Here is a 15,615-nt window from a genome sequence, read left to right as displayed (position 1 = left end):
CATGTGTGTTATCTGATTTGGAGTATCAAGGACTTGATTATCCAAGACTAGTCATTTTCCTGGACTCATATTTGTCAACATGAAAAGATCTAAATTCTATATTTATCTTGAGACCTGTAAGGTTGATGATTGTCTAGCTAAGTATGGTTTGACACTTGTAGGAAATTGTATTTTATATTCTTTTTTCCTCTTTATCTCGTCTGAAAATAAAATATAAACAAAAATAATAGTTAAAAAATTAATACATTTAATTAAAAATTTAGATTAAAAAATATCAATTTTTCAACTACTATTTTTGTTCTCATTTCATTATAGAGTGAATATATCTTTTGGGAAGGGCAGTTGTCTCCATAACTTGCTTCCGGCGTGGTTTTAATTCTGTCTTGGGGTTTTTAGACCCTTTTGTTAAAAGTTAAGGAAAAAAAACTCAATAGAAATTCTTCTGCACTGCTGCTGAATATAATAATAAAGATTAAAGACACAAGCATTGCCTTAGGGGCCAAGTACTTCAGACATAAGGTGGGACAAGATTTGAAATAGTACAATATACATGGACTTGTTAGTTCTATTTCTAACTAGTCCAAAACATCATATAAACTGCTTCAGAAACTCTGTAGCCACAAGCCTCCCCCGTGTGTTCACTGACATTTTAAGCTCGCTTATCTCCTTATCAATATCCTGTATTTTAAAAAGCCATCAGTATTCTAATAGATGCTAACAAATCAGCAGTTTTAGAATAATGGTAAAACAAATTAAAATTGACAAGTTCTTGTATAAAGGAAACACGCAACGGACCAATGAAAGTAGCCACTTTACATGTCAGCAAGGAAATAGCAAAAGTAAACAGAAAACATCATCTTGCTCTAATTCATATTTTCAGTTTCTAAATTCTAATCTTTTTTTGGCTATAGCATGCTAACATTTTCTAAATGGTAAAAGTTTTGATAATTACTTAACTATTACAGCATTCAGGTAAATGATATTTCAAAAGGTTGGAACTCTGATATCACTTCATACAATATCACATAGATATCAATATCAGTACAAGCCACAGAATTAAATGCAAAATAAGTTATAGGGTTAATAAATTCTTGCCTCCATAAATTGCACTATAAAATCTATGAGTTTCTGCTTCTGCATCTCCTCACAGTGGTAATTTGTAATAAGGAAGCTAATATCATATCCCTGCCATGAGAAACAACAAAAAGGATGACATTCTGATTTACTGTGTCTAGCAGTAGTGATTGTCCCTTAAGAATCAAAATACTGTTTGCAAGGCAAATAATCTACCACGCTGAATTTAGAAAGACAAAATGCTAACCACTACCCAAGTGAACTTGCTAAGGAATCAAAAAGGAATTTATTTTATAAAAAAGTATAGCATTTAATGTCACAATTCATTGAATGTTAATATAAGGTAACTGGGGCTTTGAACAATGAATTCCAACTAACAGCTCAACTAACTACACGTGCACGATTTAAAAATATATCACAATAAACACATTGTAGTATATTCTGTATAAATTAAATGTGAGGATTATTTGCAAGTCCACACTTCTTCACCTGTCAAGTGAGGAAGTGTGTGAAGAGGATTTTCTCTCACCTTTACAACCAAGGGTTAACTAATAATTGGGAAATGAAAAAGATTTTTTTTTTTGTTGTGCAACGCATAATGTTAGTAATTAGTACTGTTAATATTGTCAGTATTTTGCTAAAGGTGAAAATTATACATGTGAACTCCTTATCACTCCACTCCCTAACTCCCCCACCCCAGTCGTCAAACCAACCTTATATCCCTTAAATGAAAAGAGACTTGACAGTAAATACAGCTGTATGCTTTAGTATACCCTTGGTAATGATGACAAGGAGTTATTCCAAGCACAACCTCAGAAACATGCAATATCTGAGGCAACCTCAAAAAATATTTTTACTATCAAAAGATTCAATAAAACTTCACATAAATTTATCCCTCTGTTCTGTAGCCGTTACTTTACCTATGATGTCCATCACCAATAACAAAACATTACATTATTTGATCTGAGAAATTATCGCCAGACACCCTTGTTAAATTTAAAAGAAAACAGACTAGTTTAATTGGCAGAGATATAAACCTGCACAGGTTTTCTCCTCAGCACTTGGAAAGCCTCAGCTCTCATTGACAAAAATCTAAGAAATTTCTTCGTCAATATGTTTTCAAGTTCATCAGCTTGCTTCACCTGCCACAAGATGAAATGAAATAAAATAAAAATATGGAATTAGGGACAAATAATAATGAATATTGGAACTTCACATGTGAACCTGATGGTTGCTAACATACTCTAATTCTGATATCTTATTAGTTTGCTTATCTGCTAATATAATTAAATTGTGAAAGGAATTGCCAACACCAGTCGATTGAAGTCAAATTAAAAGATTTCTTGACAATTTAGTGCTACTTTGACACATTAAAGTTGCTCTTATACAAGAAGAGAATGCAAGAAAAATCATCAACAAAGGATTTACAAATAATCAATAAAAAATTATATTAAAAACCCTTATACCATAATTCAACCCCAGTATGATCATTGAACCATTAACTGCTCCCCTTTCCAGTTAAATGAACAGTCCATTGGGGAAATTTAGCAATCTTATCATCTAAATTGACAAACCTGAATTTATTTAACAAAAGAAGATTAACTTGATAGATTTCAACGCCCACTCTAAGAATACTTCTGGAAATTGATTGTACAAGACTAACACATCTGAACTCATGATGCCCAAGAATTTACCCAGTTCCTCTCAAATATATCAAAGTAATGACGATAGATAATCTTAATTAAAAAAAAAATCTAGTGAAGAAAGGGGCTGAATCTAACAGTTTCATAGAATATAGACACATATTTCTGGCAAAACATTATAACACTCATGGAAAATTGGATTATATATGGGCCTTACCTAATGACATTTCTAAGATCAATATTCTAACTCCTAACCAAAAAAGAAAGGTACCATGTTGAAACCTCTTCAGGATATTTTTGGACTGCCACTTGCACAAAGTTCACCTGTTCATTTTCCAAATGTCCGACATCTCAGATGCACTAGGCACCCCTGAACATTTTTATTTTAACGTCAGATTCAACCAGCTGTTCAGTTGTCCATTTAAAGGCGCAATTAGTTTTTTTCTCTTATTTTGGCACATTCTACTTATCCTCTCTGCCTATTCAGTCTCCAAGCAGTTTTTCCAATGCACTAAGTTGACCATATCTCAGTAACTGTAAAAACAGAGTACAGACCATATAGCAAAACAATCTGAAATTTTCAATATATCAGGTTTATACTTTTTAGTTTTTATATCTATTAGTAACAAAACTTACTAACTGTTAACCTATACATATATTATACCAACAGAAAAATAAACAAAGGAAACCTATATGAAAAAGAACTGCAAAAAAGAAAAATCAAAAATAAAAAAGTCAATGAAAAATATCCCCAGCCTGAAAAGACAGTTCACCGGTAAAAGAAACACTACAACTTTAGTAAACCTATAATCATCAAATCAGCATATCAACAAGGGAAGAGACCAATTTCTGATCATTCCAACAAAACATCAACAAAAGTAATTTCACAAAAAAGGATAAAAAGGTTTACCTTAAGACTTATCCTTAATGAATTGATAGATGTTTCTATTAAGCATTTTTCAGCTTCATTTCGGCATATCAAAACCTGTAACAACAGCAAAAAAAAATCAACGAAGCATTGATGCAAAAATAATAACTTCTTTGAAGCAGACATCATTTAGAAGGTATAGTAAAAAAAGAGTTTATTAACAAATAAAGTCAAGTCAGCTTACTCCTAATGAAGGCCAAATCATTTAGAAAGTAATAATTTCTTTAAAGCACACATGATATATAAAGGTAGAGTAAAAAGACAAAAGCATTAACACTCAATTACCACCTATAAGAGTCAACTCAGACGAAATGAAGACACACAGAAATCAAATATTAATTCAAAAGATGAGAAAGACAGCAACAGCTAAGAATTGAAGACTGAGACGTCTTGATATGTAATACAGCAAAAAACAATCTTCAAGCCAATGTTATCAATTGCAGATTGGAAAAAATAACAGTTTGTTCAAATTCCGCTACACTACAATGCTATAGTGCTGCAATAGCCGTTATTTGACATCATTTTGTACTAAACAGAGTATCACAGAACAATGGAGGTTTGTTCAAATTTCACAATGCTATAGCGCTATAAGCCATTATAGTGGCCATTTGACAATATCGCTTCAAGCTCCTCCTTTATGAAGCACGAACACCACACACACCTAAATACAAGTAATAATTTAAGAAAATAAAAGTGATTGAATGTAATTATATATAGCAGTGTCATGTTGGTACTGGATACAAACATGTGCTGTACACCGAACTCGACTTCAATTTGATGTGTCATTGCTACATAGCTCCCTCTTTTTTTGTAAGCAAAAATTTGTTATCCAGAAATAGAATATAGGGGAAAAAATGTAAACCACAAACTCGCAAGCAAAGAAACAAGCAAATTTAAAGTAAATAGTAAAAGAGAAACAAGGAAAATTATAACTAGATTGTTTCTTACAGGGTTGAGAAGGAGTTCGGGACTGGTCCTGCACATAAAACATGTATCATAACGGATTCAATTAAGCTGTTCAATCATTATAGGTCAAATTCGGATGTGAATAAAACATTACTTAATTTCAATCTTAACATACAACAAACACCGATCATCTTTATCAATATTATTATCTTAATTTTTGGAGTGAGAAGATACTTACTTGAGTTCGACCTCAGGTTTGTTATGCCTTTCAACTTCTTGACAAGGAAAATTCTGCAAACATTAAGCAAAACACACACACAAAAAATGATCGGAGGAAAAATGAATATATAAAAATAGAAAATGGTGTTGAGAATGTAAAAGCGAACCTGGAGGCACATTGCGGCGTCGAGAGTGTTGCGAATGCAGGTTAAGTATAAGCGCAACGTGCTTCCCTGAAACGCAGAAAACGGAGTGAGAGGTGAATTGAGAAAAGTGCGATTGAGAAAGGAAAAGTAGGGTAGGGTGTGTATATCATACCATTGTTATTATTATTATTATTATTACTTTGTGTCTGAATCTGAGAAATTAGTTTGGAAATCAGTGATCGGAAAGTGAAGAGATTGAAGTAGTGGAGTTTAAGCGAGTGAATGAATGAATCTGATTGATGAAAGAAAGAAAGAAAAGGCGGGTACAGCGAGATACGGACGAAGTAATAAATAACAACTGGGGATCAGGATCATAATGAATCTCACCAACTACACTACGCTCTGGCTTTATTTCTTTTTGTCTTACCGGCTTTTTTTCTTTTGTTACAGTGTTTTTTATGAATTCTTGGATTTGTTTTGGGTACAAATCTTACTGGCTTGGCTTTCAATTGAGGAAGAAGGCACAAACAAAAAGTATAAATACTAAACAGCATGGTTTATTAGTCGTAAGTGTACTTTATTGTTTGGTATTTCATTTCTAGTCGATACACCAATATTTGGTGTGTATGTTTAGTGATTAAATTTTGTTTGTATTAGGATTAGAGTATTTTTGTACTCTATTTTTAATATACTCTAATTATAAACAAAATATTCAACGTGAAACTAAAATGATGATAAAAATTATTTTTTAAATTATTATTTAGAGTTTAAAATATTCTATCAATTTTACAATGTTATTAAATTTATTATATTATATTGTACTTTTTTTAAGTTAGCGATAATTACTTATTATCGTGACGAGTTATTAAATTTCCACTTGTAATTCATTTCCTTTTATTCTCATTGGGTTACTTATTTTATATTTTTTGACAACTAGTTCCTTTTACAATTCTCACAACATGCACGATTTGAATTAAGCGGACTAATCATGATCTTCTCACCCTTTTGGTGAATTTTTGTCTTCATGGAACTCAAACTTTATACTTTAAGATAAGTACAAAGATTCACGGAATCCCACAGCCAATTGGATGTGTAAAATTTATATACCGATATTGTTTAATAAATTCAATAGTTTTTTTGTTAAAAGATTTTAGTTATACATAATTTTAAAAATAAAATAGTCCAAATTAAATTAATTGAGGTTCTTCAATTCAAATTTTTACTCAAGCAAAAAATACATTCAAATTTATGTGTTTCTTCCATTCAAACTCAGTCACCATTAGTGAAACTACCACCAAGAGAGAATGGTTAGTGGGTAATGTGGAAATAACCTATATTCAAACTAGAAAGAAAATTAGGAGATTGGATACTTGACAAAATTGAGTTACATTGGTGGAATAATATGCGGCCCACAATAGAGTTGTCAGAAATTGTATGAACTGAATAAAAGATAAAGAGAGTAGTTTAGCCTCTGACTTTTTTTAAATAATATATCACCGATTTATTTGTAACTGTTGTAAACTTCAGAATACCAAATTCAATGGTTAGTCATAAAAAATCCATAATCTTAAAAAAATTGATTATAAGCTGTGGGGATTAAACCCAATTCCCAACCCCCACCCATCCTTCTTCTCTTGCTACTACTTCCCAGGCTGTCTTCTCCCGTTGGAACCCCTCTCACTTCAATCAATCGGCTGGTGGTAGACTCTTATCTACAAAGAATATGGAACTAGGGCTCTAAACTAAGAAAGGGAACAACAAGCCTCATCTACACATTAAAAACATTTTCTTCAAATACTATTTTAAATAGATGTTAACTACCTGTGTTAAAATCATTAATAAAAAATAAAAATAAAATGTGTCATAACCTCGAAGGTCATAAAAGTTTACTAAAAACATAATAATTTAAAATATAACAACTAATATTTTAAAATACTAAATAAAATATTAAAACTAATAATTCATTGATTAGATTAACTTTAAGCACATTTAACAGCCGACCAAGAGATTGAGAAGCCAAACAAGTGGAGCCATCGCTCACTTTTGCTAGTCACAACCCCAAGACAACAACTGGAGGGTACCAGTACCACCACAAAACAAAAGGTCGTGGGTTTGTGACTTGTGGCACTAAGATGAGAGGTTGGGTAAGACAGCAGCTCACACAAAGATGGGGGAGGCCGGTTCACAATGTGGCTACTGCCGGGGGATGGTACTGCTCCTGCCAGTGGCTTGCTTGCATGTGAAGGAGGATCTATATTCACAGCGTGGAAAAGGCATTCACAAGAGCCCTTCTCTACAATTTCTTTTCTTTCCACTATGCTACAAAGTAGTGTACGATATGATTACCCATAATTCAATATAGTATTTTTTTAATAATTTCATATCATAATTTTATCTAATGTCTCAACAAACTATTATTCTTTGAAGAGTGAGCATAGATGGATGTAGACATATTACACCAAGCACAGATTGACGAACCATAGAAGAAGAAAAAACTTAAAAGTAAGAAAAATAAATCGTTGCTGCAGCCTCAAATTTAGAGTCATTTACAAGCATTGAATTTCAAACACTAAATTAGAGATACAAAAGAAAAATGCAAAAAATGGGGGGGCAAGAACCATTAGACTGACTGTACACGAAACTTGTTGGCAACATAGAGCAAATGGCTAATGTTTGTTGAGGGATAACTTTGTAGCAACTTGAGATTTGAAGTGAAATCACCTGCTAGGAGGCGCTTGCGGATGAGAATTAGCATTGCACAACATACCCGGAGAAGAGTCTCCTACAGAGCACTGCGTCAGTTTTCTCACTAAAAAGTGCTTTGAGTAAAAAAAAAAACGTTAACAGATTACCCAAACTCATTTACTTCCTGATCTACCATCATCAGTTCAATATACAGTTTGAGAAGTAACAGGAATTTCAAGTAGCAAGCAACAGTCACTGAAAACAAGTTACTTGTGACACACTAAAGCGCTCTCAACCACAAAAGAAAATAAGGAACAAAACATATGTTCTAATATTCAATAATATGTTCAAAGAGTACAAATTAAAAAGTGAAACACTAACAAAAAATCAACATCAGGGTTCAGTCTCTGCTACAAACAAATTCTCTCTCCCCTTAACAAACTAATCACTAATATTTGTGTATAAAAAAAAATTAGTATGAGCAAAAAGGACAGCTGCTAAAACTATCTTGATTTTATCATCAATAGTTACTCATTTTCAATTTACACATGCAGAGGCAAATAATCCCCTTGCTTTTTCTATGTAAAATTTCCTAATCTAAAAGTAGCTTCACAACTTTAAATCCCATATGGCATCTTATCATTGTCATAAAAAATGGGCAGACGATCATAATGCTATATGCCATACCATTATAATACAAAGTAAATCGGAACAAGATTGTACCTGAGGACCATCTGGATCACCTAAAAGAGTGTCCCAAATGTGAAGGCTGTCAGCAAAATTGAATTCCTGAGTCAACAGGAGAGTGATCCACCTAAATGCATAGAATTGGGGATTGACCTGACATTCAGAGAAGAAATGAGCCATTTCTGATAAACGGTTTGATAGCCAAAAGCAAATAAATGGTTGAATAATTTGGCAAGCATGCACACAAAAGTGTATGTGGAGTGTGGACTAATTAAAGGTCCCTCCTCACCACTTAATTGGTAGATAAGCGTAAAAAGGTATAAGTGCATGTTTGGTTTTGCGGTGGGTTTGGCAAAATCACATTGAGTCACCGTGATTTTGCAAAAGCTACGCTCTGCAGTGCACAAAGTCTACAAACAATTGCATAACATTATACCACAATGTGCAAATGGAAAATAAATAGCTAACTGTAATATCAAGAACTACAACAGTTTAAAATAGATGCACAGCCTACTCTATTTCCAAATGTAAACTAAAAGCAAAACTGTAACAATACATAATATATCTTAAAAACGCTTACTTTCGAAGTGATCTCAAGATGACGCCACAGCTCTTCATCATGTTTTCTTAAAAGCTGGGACAATTTTGTAATGGTTGCACGGATTCCCACAACACTATTGTCTAGCTGTTGAACAAAGTTATCTCGGAAACCACTCAATAGCTCAACAAAACAAAAGAAAGCATCAGCTTCAGCAAAGGCCTGCATATTGTAATAGGGAGCTGTTAAGCACAAATAACCAACAATAAAACAGAACATAAATGTAGCATAAATTTATAAAATCTACATTACTTTGTTATTACTATATAAGCATTACTTTTCTAAACAAACATTCCCATGATCATTTTAATTATTTCACATTTATTATGTGCAGGAAAACGCTGTATTAAATTTAGTAAGATTTCTTGTCTACACTCTACATCCCATGAGCAATAACACCTTTTAAACTGATCACACTTAAATTTTGATTTGACATCTCTACCCCATCGTAGCTTCCCCTTCTACTTATTCATACACTGGGTAATATCAGCCAGTTGAATGAGGAAACAAAAACCTTGAAATTGTATGTGTGGAAAAGGTAAAGACTGACAGATATGCATGCAGTGCTTCTGATCAGAAGACTAAGAAAGGAAATGTAATCAGTTTATCATGGGTAACAGGTAAGCACTTCTTAGATCAGAATTTGCAAAATCAATAAGTTACACGAATTAAATTAAATTCCTAGAAAACTATTTGAAATTTAAGTTAATAAGCTTTTACACAACAAAAATATAATCAAATGAATGTAATAAGGAGACTACAGGTGGAGTTAGCAGAGCATGGATCACAAACAAGGTTAACAAGAAGTCAACATCAGGGTCATAGAATATATAATATTCTAATCTATGGGATTTTATACTGGAAAACTAAGATATAACAAGAAATCAATAATATATAATATACTCACTACATTTTCCTCGTCTGGGTCATTTTTTAACACATAGAACAAAGGAGCCAATAACTCATTCATCCCTTGAACATATCTTACACCTGGATTTAACTTCGCAAAAATAATTAATATGTTCTTTAAAGCCTCCTGAAAATGTCACCCAAAAATAATCATAAGTTCATGCCAGAAAAGACTTGAAATATGGAGATTATACAAATTTCCAAAAAAAAATAAAGGAACAACCTGATTAGATTTTGCAAATTGAGAATCACCAGAGAAAAAGTGCATATCAGGATGAGTGCGCTTTACATCTCGGTCAATCTGATCTATGATTTCTGTATCCTACAAAATACAAAGAGGATAATTTACTTCACAACAGCCTATGCATATCAAAGTATTACTATTACAGTACATTGGCATCAAATTTATATAGTTGTGATATATTAAGCATTAAATAAACACTAAAAATTAATGTATTGACAGTAGCAAAATCATTTACAGTATGTGTAGTAACAAATTTGCAAAGGCCATCATGACAAAAAATCATAGAAACATGTCTCACAGTAGACAATAACCCCAGATACAATAAATGTGTACTGGCAATCCACTTTTCATTTAGGCATTGGAAGTTTCAATTTCATGTAAAACAGTTTTCAGTTGTCAGTTGTCAACTAGTCACCAATTTAAGTAAAATTTGATAAGCATCCGGACCAATGATGTGTCATTTAACGATTTTATATGCAACATAATTCATGCACAACCAGGGACTTCATATAGAAATATTCAAATACTAATATAACAAAAACAAATTCCTTTGCATTATACCTGGAAGAATTGATTCCATACGCTCGTCTTCCCAAGACTCAAAGGATGCTCACCATGAGAGATTTCTGATCTAGAGAGCAAGGCTCTCTCAGATTTGATAACATCAGCATCACCACTAGTAGAGTTGTACATTCTCCTTGTGATTTCTGACTAGCTAGCGACAGAAACATTCAGAGCCAAAAAAAGCAAAGAAAGTATGCATTCAAGATCACCAAGTCAACAAAGATTGCTCTTAGACATACATGCACCCAACCAATGTAACAGAGAGGGAAAAAAAAACAGAATAAAATCAGCTCAAATTCAAGAATTAATTTGATAATAGACTCCTTAGAATTTTCTTGCTTCCCCTAGCCCATAGTTTGATGTAAGAATCAACATGGATGATGTGGACAGAAATGCAAATTGATTTTACAACAATTAGTTCAACCACTCACAATTAATGAATCTTTCTAGCCACGCCTCCACACCCCCAAACTAATATGATAAAGTGAAGACAAAAGTTCTTCGTAAGCAAATAACTCACAGGATTCATAAGAATCTCCTCTTTGAACTGTTTGTACTGGGACCTCTTCTTTGCTAATTCAGATGACCAAAGCCCACGATCTGGCGGAAGATATCCAAGCAAAAGCTGCAAACGTCAATAAGCATAAGTTACAATAGTATTACATATTTCACTTGCTTCTTTCAATCAACAAATGAGAACACTATAGTATACTAACTAAAAGCACCTACACCAAGGGTTTAGTTGGATTGCTTATTTGACTTTACCTACTAGTATAAGCACTTGTGAGACTATTTCGGAGACCTTATGAAACAACTTATGAATACCCCCATCAGTTATGAGCTTATTTTCATAAACTTTTCAAGATAGCTTATAAAAACAGCTTATATGAAAACATTTTAACTTTATTTTATCTTTTGCTATAAAAATAGTTTATACATGAGCACTTATATAATAGGCGCTTGTGCTATAAGCCTTTTTAATTATGTTGTTTATCCAAACCAAGCCGAAATCCCTATTTGGAAGGCAACATTGCACTTCCATCACTGCATTTCCATCCATAGCAAACAAAACATCGCAACAAACATTCCACTCCAATTCTAATAAAAAACCTTGTTACTTTTACATGATATTCCATTCTCTCACGCCTAAAAAACAGTATATCAATGATTATTTAAATTTAAATGAATGAAAAAGAAAACAAACCTTCCACAATGTAGAACGTATCCCAGGTGAATCAGGCACACCTTGACACGCGATCCTCCGCAATTCTCGCATATCCATCACCTTCCTCGACAACTGAACCAAACCATTTCAAAATCAAAAGTCGCAAACACAATAATAATGAACGTTAAATTACTTGTTAAAGTGAAGATTTAGAGCGGAAACTACCTCGGCTAACAATTGAGCCTGGTGAGAGATGTCAAAGGCGGAAGGAGAAGCGTCATGGTGATCTTCGGATCTCGATTCTTCAATTACCTGCGTAGGCGGAGGATCTTGAACAACGAGGGGAGGGGAGGGAGGTTGAGGCGGCGAAGTTGGGCTGAGAATGGGGGAGTTGTCGTGGGTGGAAGGAGGAGATGTAGGTGCTGACCAGAGAGAGCTGTTAAGCCAATCGGGAACTTTCTTCTTCATCATTTTTGTTAAGGAAGATTACGTCTTCTAGGGTTTCTGGATTTTCATTTTTGTCAATTGAATTGAAGAGAGAAGAGATGAACAACAACGCAGGTTACTACTACTACAGACACATCACATTCGCAATTGCATTGCTTTTTGAATCAACAGCTGTGTAATAGATTTTAATGAGTCAATTAAAATTCATTTTTTTTTTAATTATTGTTAGTTCTGAAATTCAGATATTAATACGATGTTAGTCTCTTTTTTGTGAAAAAGAAAAAGAATAAATATATAGATTTTTTTATATATATTATATGGGCTAGAAATTAAGATCAAACATTTAAAAATTATTTTATATTATATTTTATTTATGATTGACTAATGTATAAAAATCATCTTAAATTATTTGAAACATTAATGGTAATCAAGATTCTTTGTGGAAGTAGATGTTTATGACCTTCATTCTTTTTATAGTCGAAATTCAAAATGATGACATAAGTAGTGTTGATTCAATGAGATTAATTTTGATGTACACATTTTTTGTTTTTCTTTAATTTTATCGAACGAGCATAGATGAAGTTGCATTATAAATCCTAAAAATAAGGAGATCAATGAACTTCTACTTTTGTTAAGGTTGGGAGTCTATGACCGAGAGATTGGAGGACTTTGGAGTTTACTTTTCTCCATTATATAAAATTTCACTAATTTGGATAAACTCAAAAGTTGCATTGTATGTAGAATTTGGAAGGTTTTGAAAACTTTGATAAATTTTTTAAATTCAATATATGTTGTTATAATACTCTCAATATTAAAAATATATTAATGATAATAATTTATTTATCATTCTCTATAAAAACACTATCTCACAAATAATAATAAAATTTATCTATTTCTTCTTCTACTATCCTTTCCCCAAAGTTATCTCATCCCCTTCAAACTCCAACCACGTATCCTTATAAAACGTCGATTGTGTTCAGAGTTTTGAACAACTTTCAAGCACTGATACATCGTGAAAATGGTCTAGGTAAAAATTTATCTTGTGATGGGTGAATAATGGAATATAGTGAAATGATGTATACACATGTCTATATGCTTTTATTGATTAAAAATAATATCAGCTTGATCTTTAAATGTAAAACTCTTTGTACCGTAAGTACTACTTAGTTGAAAGCTGCAAAGATGTTAATATTTAAAGATTTGCTTTTAATTTGAAATTCTCTACTTGTCTACATTTAAGGTATGTGAGTCTAACTATTAGACTATTTACAATAAATAAACTCTTTTAATCAATGCACAATTACTTTTTAAAATATTTTTCACATTAAATTTATCAGCAATATAAATTTTATTTCTATAATTATTCTTAAATTATTAAGAGAGAAAAATATTTGATCTTTAAATTCTTTTAATTTAATTATGGCTATTTTTGTGAAAAAACAATTAATGTATTTTGTAATTTAAATAAAATCAAATAAAAAGTGACAAACTCTAGTCCCGCCAAAATAATAAAAAACTGACAAAAAGTTACACGCGGTTTTAAATAAAGAGACAAAAGTAGTAGATACTACAAAATTTAATACTATTAATTGTAAAAATTCAATTATTTGATTGAAAATAAATGATAAATTTATAAATAAAATACTTAAAACGAATAATATAATTAGAAGGAAAAATGTTACTAAAAAATTTGGTATTCTTTTTTATATATATAAATAAAATAGTTAAAATGATTATATAATTAGAAGAAAAAATGTTACACAGAAGTTTGATATTCTCTTTCTTATATATATATATCATGTATATATAAATATTTTAAATATTAGCTTATTTAATTAAATAAAGAAGGCTAAAATAGTAATAAAAAATAATTATATTTTGATTAACTTTTAAGGAATTGTTTTAAATAGAGAAGTGAAAAATAAAAAATCTCTTTCAAACATTGAGCATTTAAAATATTTTATATTTACCTATTTTATGCAAATATCCCACTCAAAAAGCTAGTAAAGGTAAAGCATCACCTTTCATAATTATAGAATATTAAAATCATTTTTTTTTTATAATCCGTAATAAATGGATCTTGATTAGTTTGAATACATCAATAATTAAATTATACAACATTTAGGCCTTTTTGGTAAAATTAGTTGATAGTTTATAGCTGATAGTTGTTAAGTTAATAAAGTGTTTGGTAAAATTAGTTTAAAAATATAAAATTACATAAAAAGATATTTTTAATTAAAAATAAATTTTATCAATTAATGTTTAAAATATTTTTAAAATAATAGTTAATTTTTGGTTTAAATATGTTTTTTGTTCTTGTATATATGTTTTATTTTGATTTAATTCCTTGTAATTTTGTTTGTTTGATTTATATTGTTGCAAATTCTAACAAATTTTTAAAAAAGATCTTTATGAATCTTTTGTAGTAAAATACGGTGACAAGATTAATTTTAAATGAAGTGTCGAGTGATAACTGAGTAGTTATTGTTTACTGGACAATATTTAATATTTAAAATTAAAATTTATTTTATTAACTAATTTAATTATTTAATAATTCATCTATTTGTGGCCAGGGATGCATCACTCCCCAACTACACATGCTCTCTTGGAAAGCAAGATCCACCATTTTCGAAAACATTGTTAATGAAAATATTAATGACCATGATCCCTCTTCTTCACTTGTTCCTAGACCTTCATCTCAAAGGAGGATTAGTATCTTGTATAATTTCTTTTTCGCTTTTATACTTCGTGAGCAATACAGAAACCTTTGGAATCATATTAGGATTTGTTGATGATTTTGATGCCTTTGCTGGAACCATTGCTTTAAAGGTCTTTCATTTTTTTTTTTTTAATTTAAATTATGAATTTTGTTTATTAGGGTTTCTAAAATATTGGATTTTGATTATTTTAATTACAATATGTAACAACCCATACTTTGGATTAAAGATTTAAAAATTCGTGATATGAAAGAGAAAAAGTTGGAGTTGAAGATGAAAATTGTTGAGTTTAATTAATTGAAGTTGAAATGAAGATTATTTAGTTTTTTATTAACTAATTAATTAGTTTTAAGTTTTTAATTAAATAATTAAATGAATTAATAAAATAAATTTTAGTTTTAAATATAAAATATTATCTAATCAACAACAATTACATAGTCACTATGTACCACTTTATCCAAAATTAACCATGTTACCATTTATTTTACTAAAAAAGATTCATAAATGATTTTCTTAAAACCTGTTAGAATTTGCAAGGGTATAATTCAAACAAACAAAATTACAAGGACTAAAATCAAAATAAAATATATTTGCAATGACCAAAAACATATTTAAACTTTAATTTTTTTCATTAATTTAAAGTTTATCAATGCAAAATATTTTATTTATTTTAAAAATTGAAA

The 15,615-nt window shown here is 30.9% G+C and overlaps 2 protein-coding genes across 2 annotated transcripts; both read right to left on the bottom strand.

Annotated features, from left to right (window-relative positions):
* Positions 1-427: 427 nt before the first annotated feature.
* On the bottom strand, positions 428-5,446 carry LOC101514809 (actin-related protein 2/3 complex subunit 4). Its single transcript, XM_004504292.4, has 8 exons — positions 5,089-5,446; positions 4,938-5,003; positions 4,790-4,842; positions 4,594-4,621; positions 3,628-3,702; positions 2,112-2,216; positions 1,096-1,185; positions 428-678 (listed from the first exon to the last, which is right to left on the bottom strand). The coding sequence occupies exons 1-8, from the start codon at positions 5,089-5,091 to the stop codon at positions 589-591; spliced, it is 510 nt and encodes a 169-aa protein (XP_004504349.1). The 5' UTR covers positions 5,092-5,446; the 3' UTR covers positions 428-588.
* A 1,807-nt stretch (positions 5,447-7,253) lies between these two features.
* Positions 7,254-12,377, bottom strand: LOC101514486 (uncharacterized). Its single transcript, XM_012716828.3, has 9 exons — positions 11,994-12,377; positions 11,808-11,900; positions 11,124-11,228; positions 10,601-10,750; positions 10,019-10,117; positions 9,794-9,922; positions 8,869-9,048; positions 8,325-8,441; positions 7,254-7,698 (listed from the first exon to the last, which is right to left on the bottom strand). Exons 1-9 carry the CDS (start codon positions 12,237-12,239, stop codon positions 7,537-7,539), a joined length of 1,281 nt encoding a protein of 426 aa, XP_012572282.1. The 5' UTR covers positions 12,240-12,377; the 3' UTR covers positions 7,254-7,536.
* Between the last annotated feature and the right edge of the window lie 3,238 nt (positions 12,378-15,615).

Source organism: Cicer arietinum, chromosome 6 (genome assembly GCF_000331145.2).
Source record: "Cicer arietinum cultivar CDC Frontier isolate Library 1 chromosome 6, Cicar.CDCFrontier_v2.0, whole genome shotgun sequence".
In the NCBI taxonomy this organism is placed as follows: Eukaryota; Viridiplantae; Streptophyta; class Magnoliopsida; order Fabales; family Fabaceae; genus Cicer; species Cicer arietinum.
This window is presented reverse-complemented; position numbering and strand designations above follow the sequence as displayed.